Source organism: Physeter macrocephalus, chromosome 11, assembly GCF_002837175.3.
Source record: "Physeter macrocephalus isolate SW-GA chromosome 11, ASM283717v5, whole genome shotgun sequence".
Classification (NCBI taxonomy): domain Eukaryota; kingdom Metazoa; phylum Chordata; class Mammalia; order Artiodactyla; family Physeteridae; genus Physeter; species Physeter macrocephalus.
In genome coordinates, this window is record NC_041224.1 from 154,629,096 (window position 1) to 154,646,632 (window position 17,537).

Genomic DNA, 17,537 nt, shown 5'->3' on the forward strand with positions numbered 1-17,537 from the left:
AGAAAAATCTTTAAGTATTGGGAAGCTGTCAAGCTCACTGTAGTGGATACAAGTTTTCCAAAATTCTAATTTTCAAATGAAAGCTCAAAAATTTTCACTGGCCATAAATAGTAGTAGTTTTCCTTGAAGTGAGAGCCTCACCTTATTCATTTTTGAGAAAATGTCTGTCAAATATATCCAAGTCTAAATGACTAATGCCACTCAATTTTTCTTTCAAATAAAAATGGTATTCCATGAAAAAGTGGCTAGTTCATCATGCAACCCAAACAATTGTCACTCATTCATTATGCACCAGTGTGCAGCAGAAATCCTCTATGGGTACTCCCCATTTTGTCACTTCAAACATTGAAGTCATGTATTTAAGGGTTATGATTTAAAAAAAATAATTGTTGCCGCATCAAGGACATTTTGGAGTGATAACTAGCTTTCTTTTTCCCAGCTGTGGCTACATGATGGGGTAGAACACAGTGATTTCTAGTTTAATTCATGCTGAGGTACTAGCTGTACTCCAATGTTAACACAATGAAAAAGGCAAATCATATCTTAGTGTTGTTATCTTAGTATTATTATGAAAACAGTTTAACTTGCAGCCCCTTAGAAAGTCTCAGAGAACCCCAAGGGTCCATGGACCATACTTTTTTTTTTTTGACTGCGCTGGGTCTTCGTTGCTGCGCGCGGGCTTTCTCTTGTGGTGAGCGGGGGCTACTCTTCATTGCGATGCCGGCTTCTTGTTGCGGTGGCTTCTCTTGCGGAGCACGGGCTCTAGGCACACGGGTTCAGTAGTTGTGGCGCACGGGCTTAGTTGCTCCGCGGCATGTGAAATCTTCCAGGACCAGGGCTCGAACCCGTGTCCCCTGCATTGACAGGCGGATTCTCAACCACTGCACCACCAGGGAAGTCCCCATGGACCATTCTTTGAGAATCACTGTTTTAGGAAAAATGAGACCAATTTAGGCTATGTGTGATTGTCTGTCTTTAAGTAGAGGTACAGCTTTTATATCTGCATTATATAATATGTATAGTACTAGATAATACTCTAATATGTAATAGCTAATGCTTCTTTAGTACTTTACTATGTGCCAGGCACTTTTCTAAGGATGAATATATATATGTGTGTGTGTATACATACACACATATATGTATACATATATGCATACATATATACACATATATGTATATATGTGTGTGTGTATACGCTTATAAATATGCATTTATATATCTCCGTCCTTTACTTTCATTGTCTCATTTATATCCACAACAATCCTATAAGGTAGATACTTTTATTATTGTCCCCATTTTAACAGAAAAGGAACCAGAAACAGAGAGGTTGAGTGACTTGCTCAAGCTAATATCAGAACAAGGATTCAAAGCCATTCTCAAGGCCAAGTTCTTCCTTTGTACCACTGAGTAATTAAACAAACCCCAGGAGGCACGTAGCCATTACATGCTATGGGGGGATGGGAATAGATAGGCGCTATCTTGAAGGAGAAGGCAGAGGAGTGGATAAGGCGCCATTGCTGGGTATCATCTGGGTGCCTTGGCTGACCTCTGCCCTCTCTCCTTTGCCCTGGTAGGATGACATCCCGGGAGCAGCTGGTGCAGCAGGTGCTGCAGGAGCTGCAGGAGGCAGTGGAGTCCGAGGGCCTGGAGGGTCTCGTTGGTGCTGCTCTGGAGGCCAAGCAGGTCCTGTCTTCCTTCGCTCTCCCCACCGGCCGAGAGGGAGGCCCTGGCCCCCAGGTGCTGGAGGTGGACTCGGTGGCCCTGAGCCTGTACCCAGAGGATGCTCCCCGGAACATGTTGCCGCTGGTGTGCAAGGGCGAGGGCAGCCTGCTGTTCGAGGCGGCCAGCATGCTGCTGTGGGGCGACGCTGGCCTCAGCCTGGAGCTGCGGGCCCGCACGGTGGTGGAGATGCTGCTGCACCGGCACTACTACCTCCAGGGCATGATTGACTCCAAGGTGATGCTGCAGGCCGTGCGCTATTCCCTGTGCTCTGAGGAGTCCCCGGAGATGACCAGCCTGCCGTCCGCCACGCTGGAGGCCATCTTTGATGCGGACGTCAAGGCCACCTGCTTTCCTAGCAGCTTCTCCAACGTGTGGCACTTGTACGCCCTCGCCTCCGTCCTTCAGCGCAACATCTACTCCATCTACCCCTTGCGCAACCTCAAGATCCGGCCATACTTTAACCGCGTCATCCGGCCCCGCCGCTGCGACCACATGCCCGCCACGCTGCACATCATGTGGGCTGGCCAGCCCCTCACCAGCCAGCTCTTCCGCCACCAGTACTTTGCCCCCGTGGTGGGGCTGGAGGAGGTGGAGGCTGAAAGTGCCAGCCCCGGCCTGGCCCCGACTCCTGCTGCCCTGGCCCCGCTGCCCCCGCCCGCCAAGACCCTGGAGCTGCTCAACCGGGAACCTGGCCTCAGCTACTCCCACCTCGGAGAGCGCTACAGCGTCACCAAGAGCACCTTCTACCGCTGGCGGCGGCAGTCCCAGGAGCACCGGCAGAGGGTGGCCACCCGCTTCTCGGCCAAGCACTTCCTGCGGGACAGCTTCCACCGCGGGGCTGTTGTGCCGCTGCAGCAGTTCCTCCGGAGGTTCCCCGAGGTCTCCCGCTCCACCTATTATGCCTGGAAGCATGAGCTCTTGGGCTCTGTCGCCTGCCGGGCCCTGGTCCCCAAGGAGGAGCTGGCCATGGAGGAGCTGGAGAAGCTGCCGGAGGAGCAGGTTGCCAAGGGGCTGGGGTGCTCCTCGTCGGCCACGTCAAGCCCTGGAATGGTCTTAATGCAGCGGGCCAGGTTGTACCTGGAGCACTGCATCTCCCTGAATACGCTGGTACCCTATCGCTGCTTCAAACGCAGGTTCCCCGGCATCTCCCGGTCCACCTACTACAATTGGCGCCGAAAGGCTCTCCGAAGGAACCCCAGCTTCAAGCCTGCACCAGCCCTCTCGGTAGTCGGGGCTTCCCAGCCAGCATCTGTTGGGGAAAAGGCCTTGCTCCCTTGGAAGGGTGAGGCAGGAGAAGGGGCAGGGAAAGCAACGGGTGGGGGATCACCTGCCCCCCGGGAGTTCCTACCCCTGAGGATGCCCCTGTCCCGTTGGCAGAGGCGCCTGCGCAGGGCAGCCCGCGAGCAGGTGCTCAGTGGGCACCTCCCCTTCTGTCGCTTCCGCCTCCGCTACCCGAGCCTGTCTCCCTCCACCTTTTGGGTCTGGAAGAGTCTTGCCCGGGGCTGGCCCAGAAGTCTGTCCAAGCTCCAGATACAGGCCCCCAGCTTGGGCAAAGGGGGCATGAAGGAGGCGGAGGAGAAACGGGAGAAAGAAGCTGGCAGGAATGTGACAGCTGCCATGGCCCCACCATCAGGGACCCTGCAGATGGCGGCTTCTCCAGGAGAGGATCCAGGGAAGGCCCAGGGAGGGCCTTCCAGAGAGGGGGCCCTGCAAGAGGGGGCCGCGGCCCAGGGCCGGCCCCCCAGTGGGTCCCTGTCCAGCCACCCTGTGGTGGCAGCAGCGGCGGGTGGCAGGGACGGCCAGGTGCTGGTGATGGACATGCTTGCCACCACGAAGTTCAAGGCCCAGGCCAAGCTGTTCCTGCAGAAGCGCTTCCAGTCCAAGAGCTTCCCCTCCTACAAGGAGTTCAGTGCCCTCTTCCCCCTCACCGCCCGCTCTACCTACTACATGTGGAAGCGTGCCCTCTACGATGGCCTCACCCTGGTGGATGGCTGACGGGGAGGTATGAAAGGGGCTGGGAGGAAGGAGGACCACTTTGGAGAAGGTCAGAGACCTGAGTTGCCCCACCCCCTGGCTTGGCCAGGATCCCTTTTGCTCTCACAGCATCGACCCTGAATCCAAGGGCAGCTTCGTGTTGTTTCCCAGCTCCAGGGCAGAGAGAGCCAGAGATCAGCCATCTGGCCCCCTGCAGAGAGCTACAGGACCGGAGATATTATCTTCAGTTGTTTACCATTCTTATTTTTATTATTGTGTCTTGGGTTTAGTCTTTTGTTTTGATTTAAGTGAGTTGGCTGGGCCCCCTTGCTGGTGTTGGAAGCTGTACGTATGTGGGGACCCGAAGTGGGGTTGGTTAGCTAAAGCTGCTTTCAGCTTTTCCCGGGGACAAAAGGAGTATTGTAGCATGGCCGTCTGTCCCACTGGGTAGAATATATGTCTTCAGTTTCTTTTGGGGGTTGGCACCCCCCTTACTCAAAGATGTTTCCCAGAGGAACATTAAGAGATCAGATGTGGAGCAGGTCATGGCTTCTGCCTGATGCCCCTAAGGGAGAGGGTGCCAGGCTCAGTGTGAGCAGAGGCAGGGATATAGAGAAAGGACCAAAGTTGGCCTCTAGGGGATCACTGAAGGCTGGCCTGTCCATTGTGAGGAGTGTGGTAAAGGACCCGGGGAGAGGGCCTTGGGTCTCTACTTGCTGGTGCTTGGTGCATCTGCTGTGGACCCCGCAGTCCTCAGCCAGCCCGGCTGGCTCTTGGGGACCCCAGTTTTTCTGTTGAGCTCCTCCTCAGAGCCTGTGCCCCGTCTCCAGTGAGAGACCACACAGTGGCCAGGCAGGCAAGAGACTGAATTTGCATTGTCCAAGAGTGAAGTTGGAAAACCAAAGAAATAAAGTGATGTGGTGCTCACAGCCCTTGGTCTCTGGTATTTGTTTTGTCCTATGTGACTGCCCGTTCCCACGTTCCCTTGTGGTTTAAGGAGCTGAGAGTGACCATTTCTCTCCCTTGATGTTCCCAGGTCCAGGACTTGGAGGATGGAGGGGATTACTCTGGGGTTTCTGCTTAGAACTGGTTATTGACCTTGGGTGTTCTTCCCGCTGGGGGCAGGGCTATGGCTGCCTGGAAAGATAACTTCCCAACAGTGGGAGAAAACTGACCAACTCAGTGTGCTCAGAGGCCAGGCCAGCATGAGGGTCAAGTCTGTGTCAGGCTTCTATTTAGTCCTTGCGATGCACCCCAGCAGGCTAGGCCCAGTCACAGGTAAGGAAACTGAGCTTCAGTGTGGTTCACGCACATGGCCCCTCCAGCAGGACTGAGTATTAAGGCCAGGCCTTTGCTTGTTGGGATGCCACATCCTTGGGGAAGACGTTCCCTTAGGCCCTTTCTCCCCGTGTCTAGGTATTCTGCAGTAGCTGTCATCCTCATGGTCTTGGGGAGTCATTCTTGCTTCTGCTATTTTTTCACCCCACATCCAATCCATCAGCGAGTCCTGTTGACTGACTTTAAAGTATGCCCAGAATCCTCCCCTTCACGCTGCGGCCACCGCCATCTCTCCTGGCCCACATCTCAGGTTCTACCTGCCGCCTCCTTCCACTCTTGTCCCACACAATCCGTTCTCCAGGGGCAGCCAGAGAGATCTTTAAGGGAAATCTGATTCTGTCACTTTCCTGTCTGAAAGGTGTCAGTGGCTTCCCTTCCCTCTTAGAATTCCATGCACTGCCTTACAAAGTCCTTCGTAAACTGGCCCCTGACTATCTTTCCTGCCTCTGGCCCCTCTGTTGCCTTTACCCACCACATCCAGCCACATTGGCTGCCTCTGATCTTGAATGTGCTATGCTTACTCTCCCTTTAAGGGCCTTCGCATCTGTTCCTTTGGTCTAGAGTGCTTTTCCCTGTTATCTTTACAGGGCAGGCTCCTTAACATTCAGATATGAGTCACTGCCGCATATCCCTTCTACATTCTCTACCCGTGGTGCCTATTCCCATCTGTTTTTGTTGTTTGCTTATTTGATTATGTCCCCCCCCACCACCGCCTTAGGGCATAAACTCCATGAAAAGCAGGGCTCTTCCCTGACTGGCTTACACCACTGTATTCCCAGCAGGTAGATTAGTTTCTGACACACAGTTGGTGCTACAATTTGTTGAAAGAAGGAATGAATGAAACGGGGCCACTGTGATGTCCTGCTGTTATTCTTTGACATTTGTTTTTTTAAAATCAAACCTAATCTTAACTATTTCTCATTGTCCATATTTCTCCATCCCTGCAGCTACCACCTCATCTAGGCCAGCAGCTGCTCTCATCTCTGCTACTTGAATGGTTTCCAAACTGACTCTGCCTCCACTCAAACTATTCCAGCCCCCCCGACAAAGTCCAGAATGATCTCACTGAAACCTAAATCTGACTTGTTACTAGATTTCCCATTACCCTTAGCACAAAATCCAAACGCTAATGAGGCCCCCCAGCTTGATCCCTACCAACCTCTAGGCTTATTTTTCCCCACGGACCCCTCATGCTGTAGCCCTCATCCAGACTGACCTTGCCTCCTACCTGTTTTTCCAGGAATCATGCAGCATTTTTACGGCATTGTCTCTGCCTGTCTTTCTCTGTGGGGTCTCCACTGAACCCCCAGCGCCGATGTAGTAGCTTGGTAGTCCCTTAACGTTTCGCAAAGAGATTGGACAAGTGATGTTCCTGCCTGGCCTGCGATGGCTACCTACAGCCAGCAGGTGGCACTCTGGTGCAGCAGGAGACAAAGTCTCTGGGCTCCCAGTAGGAAACAGTATCACGTTGTTTCCAACCACAGCCTAGCACCCTTACTGCCTTAGCTGTCAGAGGGTGTGGCAGCATCTCCCGTCCTGTGAAATGCCCTGGTTGGAGCTCAGATTCTCCTGTTTGCTCCCTTCCTGCACCCTCAGAACCAGAGCAGATCTGATGCCTGGAGCAGTGTCTCACAGTGGGGTCTAAAAATCACCTGGATCTCAGTCCCTGGGGGAGCTTGTTAGGAGTGTGGATTCCAGGGCTCCACCTGGACCTACTGATTTAGACATTGGAGAAGCAGTATATGCACAGGAGCAAGCTAGTCTACCTTGCTGTGCCTCATTTTCTCCATCTATAAATGGGATTATAGTAACGCCTATAGTATAGTATGTTGCACGTAGTAATGCTCGGTGAGGATTTACTATTGGTAACAATGATGTCCAGTCTGAGAACCCCTGGGAATCTAATTCCTGTTTTCTAGGAGGAAGCTAATGCCTAAGGAGATTCTTGCTCAAGATTACTCTCTAGATTAAAAACACTCCTGTCCCAAGATGTAAAGTTCCTTTTGTCAGAGGCCAGCACTGAGCCCAAATCCACAGGGAGATACTTTAGCTTCTGTTGGAAAAGAGTTAAGAAAAATGATATGTCAATATTTATTGATTTGGAAAAGGTTTTATAAGTATGGTTATATTATTCTTCTGTAGAAAGCTGTTTCCTTTATAACCTTCTTAGAAAGGCAGAAATACCTAAGCAGTGACCATATTTGCTAAGAATACTTCATGCTGATTTTGAAGTTGACATTTGTTGAAATTATTTGTATTTTTTGGTGCCACTTTCTATCTCAGATGCAAATGTGGAAAGAAATTCCAGTGAAGTGAACAATGTTTGTATCTTTTTTTTTGCTAGGGATTGCATTGAATCTGTAGATTGCTTTGGGTAGTATAGACATCTTCACAGTGTTGATTCTTCCAATCCAAGAACATGGTATATCTCTCCATCTGTTTGTATCTTTTTTTTTTTTTTTTTTTTTGCGGTACGCGGGCCTCTCACTGTTGTGGCCTCTCCCATTGTGGAGCGCAGGCTCCGGACACGCAGACTCAGCGGCCATGGCTCACAGGCCCAGCTGCTCCGCGGCATGTGGGATCTTCCTGGACTGGGGCACGAACCCGTGTCCCCTGCATCGGCACACGGGCTCTTAACCGCTGCTCCACCAGGGAAGCCCACAATGTTTGAATAAAGGGAGAAAACAGAATATGTGAGTTAGCTTTTCACATTTGGTACTGTTGTAAGGTAACAATGGGTTCTAAAATTTTGAATATAAAAGCTTCACCCTAAAAAAACAATCAGGTGAAACATGAATAATTTAAAAAATTTCAGTATCCATATATTTATCGCCTGGGGCAGGGATCCTCTATTTTGGTGGAGATCATCTTGTCTACCTTGATGCCTGAGTTTGCTCCTCAAATATTTCTGAAGTCCAGCACACAGACCCTTGGGTGACTCTTGGGCCCTGAGCATCACCTCATATCTCACCTGCCTCTCCTGGCTGTTCCACCCTTATCTCAGTCTCACCAACCACCTATCTGGGCTCACCCACCAACACCCACCAATCTGCTCTTCTCTCAGTGTTGTTTTTTTTTGTTTTTTTTTTTTTTACCATGGTTGCTGCCAGAGTCAGGTTATCAGATGAACTGGCCAGAAAGCTGGGTGTCATCCTAGAATTTTCTCTCCTCCACATCTCTATCGCAGAAAGACCATAGGAACACTGCAGGCTTCCAGTGTTTCCACATTGCGGGATTATCACAAGGAAGAGAATTTGATTGGTCCGGGCCATTCTCATCCTTTCATCTGAGCACAGCTCTCATGCCAGGTCACATCTCAAGTCTGGTCCAGTCGTCTGTGGCTGAGGTGCTGGATCAGCCTTGCTCACCAAAGGGGTCTGGCAGATGTAATAGGCTCCTAGCCAGCAACCCATGATAGGCTGAGCCCTGTGCTGTAAGGTGAGGATACAGAACCCTCTGACCTCAGCTCTTGTCCTCGTAAAGGCCTCGGTTTACTGGCAGCTGAGATCTGATTCAGTACGACAGAGGCTTTCATACGGAATGCAGAAAAAGTGCAGTGGGGTCACAAGGAAGCATATGCTGGCTTTGGCATCTCATAGCTCATCCTGACCCCCTCCCAACTTGTAGCTTCCTAGGGCCACCTCTTCTCTGAGAAATGTAGGCTGCCTGGGCATCTCAGAAATGCCTCAATTGCTCCTCAAATGACTCTGGATGCTGGTTGTAAAAACTCACCCCAGTTTGGTGGCTGTCATGGGAGGATGGGAACTGAGGGACAGGCACCCTGACACAAGGCAGTTGTTAAGGTGGGGCTGGAAGGCCCAGGGGGTGTGGGTGAGGGGAACCTGCTCTGGCCCTGGGTGCTGTCTGCTCATCTCACTGGTCTGACTTCCAGCAGGAAGGTTCTAGTATGATTTCCCCTCCCCAACTGAGTAGGCCAGTAGATTGTCACTAGCAGGTTCCTAAATATTGACGTTACTGGTTTATCTCATGGAAGGGGAGGAGGAAGCTTTCAGGGAGATGAGAAGCAGCAGAAAGTAGGTTTAACGGTATAAAAAAAAATTTCCATGGAAAATGACTTTGAAAATAGCATGGAAATCTGCTTAACTCTAGCGGCTCTGCCAGGCAGAGAGAGCTGGAGGGGGACCTAGATCAGAGGGCAGCCAGGAAGAGGTGGGGCAGACAGCTGCTCACGGATGGTCCTCCACCTGAGGAAACCGCAGGGATGGCAGAGGGTGAAAGGCTGCAGGTGATCCTCCCTATGCCTCACCTGGGCTAGATTGCAGCTCCCAGGATGCAGGCTGGTGGGAGGCCAGCATCAGGGAGGAGGGAAAGCACAGGCTGTGGGGAGTCAGGGAGGTATTTGGGGAGCACCTGAGTGCCTTTGCATTCTGTCTGTCCCCAGCCGAGTCCGGCTCAGAAGGGTCAATGCAGTTTTATGGCTCGTACGTGTTGACAGTCAGCCAAGCTCAGTTTCTAGACCCCTTGACTTTGGGCAGAGTTATCTGTTGTCATACAAGACAGAATTAGGGGACAGCGAGGGGGTATAGCTAGGCTGCATTGCAGTACCCAGGACAGGGCCTGGTGGCTGTGGAGTCCTTTGCTCCTCAGACCTCACCTTCGTGGGGACAGGAGGGAGGCTGGTATCTTTGGGATATTCAGTACTTTAACAAAAAAAAAATTATTTATTTATTTTTGGCTGCGTTGGGTCCTCGCTGCTGCGTGCAGGCTTTCTCTAGTTACGGCGAGCAGGGGCTACTTTTCGTTGCGGTGCGTGGGCTTCTCATTTTGGTGGCTTCTCTTGTTGTGGAGCATGGGCTCTAGGCATGCAGGCTTCAGTAGTTGTGGCACATGGGCTCAGTAGTTGTGGCTCGTGGCCTCTAGAGTGCAGGCTCAGTAGTTGTGGCGCACGGGCTTAAGTTGCTCCACGGCGTGTGGGATCTTCCCGGACCAGGGCTTGAACCATGTTGCCTGCATTGGCAGGCGGGTTCTCAACCACTGTGCCACCAGGGAAGTCCAAGGGATATTCAGTACTTCATTCATTCATTCAGTTATTCATTCATTCGGTCCACATTTGTTGGGGCCTAGAGGTGAGGGAGAGGAAGTATACAGAGCTTGATAAGACCTAGTGCCCCCTTGGAGTGGTTTAGAAACATTGACTATATAACCGGTTCTCAATCCTAAATCCAGAGGTTCTCAGGGGTCCAGTAAGCATAGTTTGCAATTTTATGTCTTTGTTCAGGATTTTAGATGATAAGCTGAAATCATTTTATTAGAGAGATAAAGGCAGAGGCCTTTTACAATGATAATTTGCCATTGAATGACATCTCAATGCAATAAGGCTTTGGTTTTTAAAGTCAGTCTCTTGAACCAGGGACTTGTTTTATGTTATGAGCTGTAACAGAGGGAGGCAATGATGCTATGGGGTACAAGGGAGCAAGCCTGCCTCTGCTTGAGGATTGGGGAAAGATTTCTGGAAAAGCCTCTTAAAAGGCTCATAGGATCACCCTATGGGGGGTGAGTGGGGAAGGAAGGAACTGAGGAGAATGAAAGGCCTGGGGCTGGGAAACCCCCAAGAGAGCAGGATTTTGCTACAGCCATTGGCCCCGGCACCTTGATGAGGCCCCAAATCATCTAAAATATCAGCTTATTAAAAATTACCATGTCATGTTGGTAGCTTGAAAATGGCCACGATGGAGTATTTCCACTACAGAACTGGCAAATCCTACAAATCAGCCAGATGTGCTGGAGCTCCCTCAGATGTCCTGTGACATCCCTTGTGGTCTTTCCTCTCCCTGGAACCCTCTTCCCTAGATCTTTACAAAACTGGCTCTTGTCAGTCCCTTAAGCCAAAGTCATGTCACCTGTTCAGAGAGGCCCTCCCTGAGCCCTCCACCTCACCTGTGCCCTGGTCACTAATACCACATCCCTTCGTGGCCGTCATCACCATCTGAAATGGTTGTTTTCTGTGTCACTGTCCATCTCTCCCACTGGAATGCAAGCCCCCAGAGAGTGGGAACTCATCTGACTTGTTCATTGCTTTATGCCTCTGACCAGAACAGGGCCTGGCCCATGGTAGGTGTGCAAAAATATTTATTGAACTGTGAAAAGAGCGGGTTTGGAGTGGGAGGCTGTTTCCTCCTGGGCCCTGTGCCAGGGACAACCTGTGGCTTGCAGTGGAAAGGCTGATGCCAGGTACTGGCCTGCTCTTGGCCAGCACTGGGGATGATAGAGGAGAGGGAGGGGGCAGGGGAGGGGGAGGAGGAGGAAAGTCTCTATTGCTTTAGAAGCTCCTGCACTAGATGGGAATGGGCAAACCCATCAGATCCTTGTCTTGGGGATAGTGTTGCCAGATTCGGCAAATAGAAATAGGAGATGCCCAATTAAATGTTAATTTCAGGTAAACAAATAATGCTTTAGTATAAGTATGTTCTATGCAATATTTGAGACATACACTAAAAAATTATTCATTGTTTATCTGAAATTAAGATTGAACTGGGTGTCCTATATTTTATCTGGCAGCCCTACTCAGAGAGTCAGCGGTGATGTGCTGGCGGGCGCTCCCTGAGCCCTCTGGTCTTAGTAATATCCTCCCCCCTCCCAGCCAAGAGCTGTTGCCAGCTCTCTCTGGGCTGTGGGAGGATGGCAGGGGCCCCCCACCTCCATCTTTCTCCCCATGTATCCAGAGAGGTACCGCGCAGCTTGATTTTGACCACTCTGAGTGGCTTTCACCTGAAACCCATCTGAAGCAAGCCGTGGGCTGGCCGTGGACCTCAATGTGGTTAAACATTACAATCACCTGGGTGCTTTTATTTTTTATTTTTATATTTGGCCATGTTGTGCAGCTTCTGGGATCTTAATTCCCCGACCAGGGATTGAACTCCTGCCCCCTGCAGTGGAAGCGTGGAGTCCTAACCACTGGACCGCCTGGGAATTCCCACCTGAGTGTTTTTAAACTGGCTTTGCCCAAGCTCAGTTGCAGGCCAATTCTATCAGAACCTCTGCATGATCTCATTAACCTGCCTTATGATTTTACCTTCTGAATATCTCTAAAATCTGCCCACTTCTCCCCACTTCCATCATCATATATTGGACTGTATTATACCCTGAACCAACCTTCCCCAGGTACATTCTAGCCCCTTCTAGTCTGTTCTTCATGCTGCCACAAAGAGGGCTTTTTTTGAAACACACGTCACTGAACACGTCACATCCCTTGCTTGAAATCCTTCAAGGCCATCCCTTTTTTCTTAGGAAAAAGATCAAAGCAATAAATTTACAGTGGAGAAACGTGACAGACACCAATGAAATCAAGTGATGGAGGTTAGCAATACCAGTAATAAGACATACAACGTCTATGCAATTCTTGCCAGAAATTCATAACCTTGATCTAACCCTGAGAAAACATCAGACAAGCTGAAATTGAGAGACATTGTACATAATAAATGATGAGTACTCTTCAAAGGTCTGAAGCTTATAAAGAATAAAACTGGAACTGTTACAGATTGGAGGACACTAAGGAAACACAACAAACAGATGTAATGTGGACTCTGGATTGAATCCTGGAACAGAAAAATGAGATTAGGGGAAAATTGGGTGAAATTTGAATAAGTGCTGTAGTTTAGTTAGTAGTATCGTACCAATGCTATTTTCCTGGTTATGATAACTGTACATACCCATGCAAGCTGTTAATCTTTTTTTTTTTTTTTTTTTTTCAGTATGCGGGCCTCTCACTGCTGTGGCCTCTCCCGTTGCGGAGCACAGGCTCCGGACGTGCAGGCTCAGCGGCCATGGCTCACGGGCCCAGCCGCTCCGCGGCATGTGGGATCCTCCCAGACCGGGGCACGAAGCCATATCCCCTGCATCGGCAGGCGGACTCTCAACCACCGCGCCACCAGGGAAGCCCAGGCTGTTAATCTTAGGGGGAATTAGATGAAGGGTAGATGGGAATTCTCTGTACTATTTTTGCAACTTTTCTATAGGTTTAAAATGATTTCAAAATAAAAAGTTAAAAAGAAAATCCTTTAAGTCTTGTTAAGGTATAAGACTGCTAGAAAATGGATTTTGGGCTTCTGGAAGACCAACAAAGAGGGAGGTGTGGGGACAGGCCAGTCATGTGGTACCTCTCAATGATACCTGGTAATGGTCCCTGCTCTCCTTCCTCGTCTATTCTTAAGCAAAATTTTATATAGGAGCTATTGTCTCTAAAGTATTGGATTGGGGAATATATGGTGTCAAGCCTACTGGGGGTCTGACTGTGGTCAGCATTTTCAAATTCCAAGAATTTGATTTTCCAAAGTTAGATAGTAAATTCTTGGTAGTCAGGATTGAAACTTAGAGCCCCTGGCCTTGTGTCCTGTGGGAATAAACATATCTTTGCAGCCAACAAATGAGGATTCAACAAACTTACTGAGTAACTGCTGTGTGTAAGGTTCTATTATACTAGGCATCAGATTTGCAAAGATGCATACATGTTCTTACAGTTGATAAGAAAATGTGCTAAGGACATGAACTAGAAATTCACAAAAGAAAATTTCAAATGGTTAATAAACATTTAAATGTGTGGGAAAAAAAAGTATTAGCAGCCTGGAGTATCTTTCATTATATGAAAATTTCAAGTTCATCTTACTTCATTAGATTTCTTTTCATAGATATTGTTATCTAGATGTAAATATCTGTATGCAAATAAATGAAGAAAATGTAAGGAAAAAAAAAAAAAGAAAGAAAATCCTTAACACAGCCTCAAGGGCTCAGCATTGTCTAACCCTGGTCTGCCTCTTCCACGGTCCCAGATCACTCTCCCTGATATACAAGCCTTTCACATGCTGTGGCCTTTCAGAGGAAAGATTTTCTCTGCCTGCAATGCTTCCCTGTCGCCACTTTCCCTGCTCAGACCTCAGAGTTCAACCAATACCCCCATTCCTGGTCTCTCTCTTTTTTTAAAAATTAAAGTATAGTTGATTTACAATGTTGGATTAGTTTCAGATGTACAGCAAAGTGATTCAGTGATTCTTTTTATACATACACGTATACATACTTATATATATTCTTTTTATACATATATATGTATATATATACACTTTTTCAGATTCTTTTCCCTTATAGATTATTACAAGATATTGAGTATAGTTCCCTGTGTTATACAGTAGGTCCTTGTTATTTATTTTATGTTCTTGTTGTTTATCTATTTTATATATAATAGTGTGTATCTGTTAATCCCAAACTCCTAATTTATCCCTCCCCCTCTTTCCCCTTTGGTAACCATAGGTTTGTGTTCTATGTCTGTGAGTCTATTTCTGTTTTGTAAATAAGTTCATTTGTATCATTTTTTAGATTCCACATATAAGCAGTATCATATGATATTTGTCTTTTTCTCTGTCTGGTTTGCTTCACTTAGTATGATAATCTCTAGGTCCATCCATGTTGCTGCAAATGGCATTATTTCATTCTTTTTTATGGCTGAGTAATATTCCATTGAATATATATACCACATCTTCCCCCTCCCTGGTCTCTTAAGACCCTTGTCATTCTCGGTTCTCATGGGCTGTCTGCTGGAGCTCTCACTGCAATTCTCATCAGCACAGTAAGGCAATGGTTCTTGTCCTTAGAATCACCTGGGGAATGGTGAAAACTTCTGGTGACTTTGATGGGAGTGTGAATAGATTTACCCACTTAGGATCTTAGTTTCTGTATGGAAAACTGTATGGAAATATCTATTAAAGGAAAACTGTATGGCAATATCTATTAAAGATATTTAATAGGTGAACATATACATGCCCTATGACCTGGGAATTCTACTCCTAAGTATACACCTGAGAGAATGTAAACATATGTTCAGAAAAACATCAAGCATACGTTTAAAACAGCACTTTCATACCACCAAACACCTGGACATAACCTGAATGCCACCATCAGTAGAATGGATAAATAGTGGTGGAGTTACACAATGGAACACCACGCGATAATGAGAATGAATGATGTACACTATACCCAACAATACGGATGAAGCTCCAAAACAATGTTGAAGTGAGGAAGCCAGATACAAAAGAGGATGATTCCACTTACATAGAGTACAAAACAGGCAAAATTAATCTATACTTTTAGAAGTCAGATAGTGGTTATCTTTGCAGGGAGGTAATGATTGAAAGGAGGAATGAAGGGAGTTTCTGGGGTGTTGGAAATGTTATTTCTTAAATTTAATTCTGGGTGTGTTCAGCTTCTGAAAAATCAGTCGAACTGTACACTGAAATTTGTGTACTTTATGTATCTTTCAATTAAAAGTTAGTAAAATACTGATGCTTGGGTTGAAAATTACCACTAGGGAAACCAATAAGCAAGCCACAGATTGGGAGAAAAATACTCATAAAACATCTGACAGAAAACTGATATCTGGGACATCTCATAAATAGTTGATGGGAAAGGTCTGGAGGTTTCTTTTTTTTTTAATAGATCATTTTTGGAGTATAATTGCTTCACAATACTGTGTTAGTATCTGTTGTACAACAAAGTGAATCAACCATATGCATACACATGTCCCCATATCCCCTGCCTCTTAAGCCTCCCTCCCACCCTCCCTATCCCACCCCTCTAGGTCATTGCAAAGCACTGAGCTGATCTCCCTGGGCTATGCTGCTGCTTCCCTCTAGCTAACTATTTTACATTCGGTAGTGTATATATGTCGATGCCACTTTCTCTTTGCCCCAGCTTCCCCCTCCCCCCACCGTGTCTTCAAGTCTGTTCCCTATGTCTACCTCTTTATTCCTGCCCTGCCACTAGGTTCATCAGTACCTTTTTTTTTTTTTAGATGTCATGCATATGTGTTTACATACGGTGTTTGTTTTTCTCTTTCTGACTTACTTCACTCTGTATGTCAGACTCTAGGTCCATCCACCTCACTACAAATAACTCAATTTCGTTCTTTTTATGGCTGAGTAATATTCCATTGTATATATGTGCCACAGCTTCTTTATCCATTCATCTGTTGATGGACATTTAGGTTGGTTCCATGTCCTGGCTATATAGTGCTGCAATGAACATTGTGGTACATGTCGCTTTTTGAATTATGGTTTTCTCAGGGTATATGCCCAGTAGTGGGATTGCTGGGTCATATGGTAATTCTATTTTTAGTTAGTTTTTTTTTTTTTTACTTTAGCCACAGTCACTTTATTGAAATTATCCTCATCAGTGTTCACTCATGACTTCTTCTTTTTTTTTTAACATCTTTATTGGAGTATACAACAGAAACTAATATAACACTGTAAAGCAATTTTTTTAGTTTTTTAAGGAAACTCCATACTGTTCTCCATAGTGGCTGTATCAATTTACATTCCCACCAACAGTGCAAGAGGGTTCCCTTTTCTCCACACCCTTTCCAGCATTTATTGTTTCTAGATTTTTTGATAATGGCCATTCTGAATGGTGTGTGGTGATACCTCATTGTAGTTTTGATTTGCATTTCTCTAATAATTAGTGATGTTGAGCATCTTTTCATGTGCCTCTTGGCCATCTGTATGTCTTCTTTGGTGAAACGTCTATTTAGGTCTTCTGCCCATTTTTTAATTGAATTGTTTGTTTTTTTGATATTGAGTTCCATAAGCTGTTTGTATATATTTGTATCTTTTGTCCATTGTTTCATTTGCAAATATTTTCTCCCATCCTGAGGGTTGTCTTTGCATCTGGTTTATGGTTTCCTTTGCTGTACAAAAGCTTTGAAGTTTAATTAGGTCTCATTTGTTTATTTTTGTTTTTATTTCCATTACTCTAGGAGGTGGGTCAAAAAAGATCTCACTGTGGTTTATGTCAAAGAGTGTTTTTCCTATGTTTTCCTCTAAGAGTTTTATAGTGTCTGGTCTTACATTTAGGTCTTTAGTCCATCTGGAGTTCATTTTTGTATATGGTGTTAGGTAGTGTTCTAATTTCATTCTTTTACATGTAGCTGTCCAGTTTTCCCAGTGCCACTTATTTATTTTATTCTTTTAAAAAGAAATTTATTTATTTGTTTATTTATTGGCTGCGTTGAGTCTTTGTTGCTGTGTGCAGGCTTTCTCTAGTTGCAGCGAGCGGGGGCTACTCTTCGTTGTGTGCATGGGCTTCTCACTGTGGTGGCTTCTCTTGTTTCAGAGCACAGGCTCTAAGCGTGCGGGCTCAGTAGTTATGGCTCGCGGGCTCTAGAGTGCAGGCTCAGTAGTTGTGGTGCACGGGCTTAGTTGCTCTGCGGCATGTGGGATCTTCCCAGACCAGGGCTTGAACCGTGTCCCCTGAATTGACAGGTGGATTCTTAACCACTGCGCCATGAGGGAAGTCCCCCCAGCACCACTTATTGAAGAGGCTGTCTTTTCTCCATTGTATATTCTTTCCTTCTTTATCAAAGATAAGGTGACCATATGTGCGTGGGTTTATCTCTGGACTTTCTATCCTGTACCATTGATCTATATTTCTGTTTTTGTGCCAGTACCATACTGTCTTCATTACTGTAGCTTTGTAGTATAGTTTGAAGCTGGGGAGCCTGA

General features: G+C 47.1%; 1 protein-coding gene across 1 annotated transcript; it reads left to right on the forward strand.

Annotated features, from left to right (window-relative positions):
- Nucleotides 1–1,575: 1,575 nt before the first annotated feature.
- Nucleotides 1,576–3,717, forward strand: VRTN (vertebrae development associated). The gene has a single exon (XM_007117094.1). It carries the CDS (start codon nucleotides 1,576–1,578, stop codon nucleotides 3,715–3,717), a length of 2,142 nt encoding a protein of 713 aa, XP_007117156.1.
- Nucleotides 3,718–17,537: the final 13,820 nt, after the last annotated feature.

Excerpts from the sequence above, each read along its gene's own strand:
- VRTN (XM_007117094.1), top strand. The coding sequence starts at position 1,576 with ATGACATCCCGGGAGCAGCTGGTGCAGCAGGTGCTGCAGGAGCTGCAG.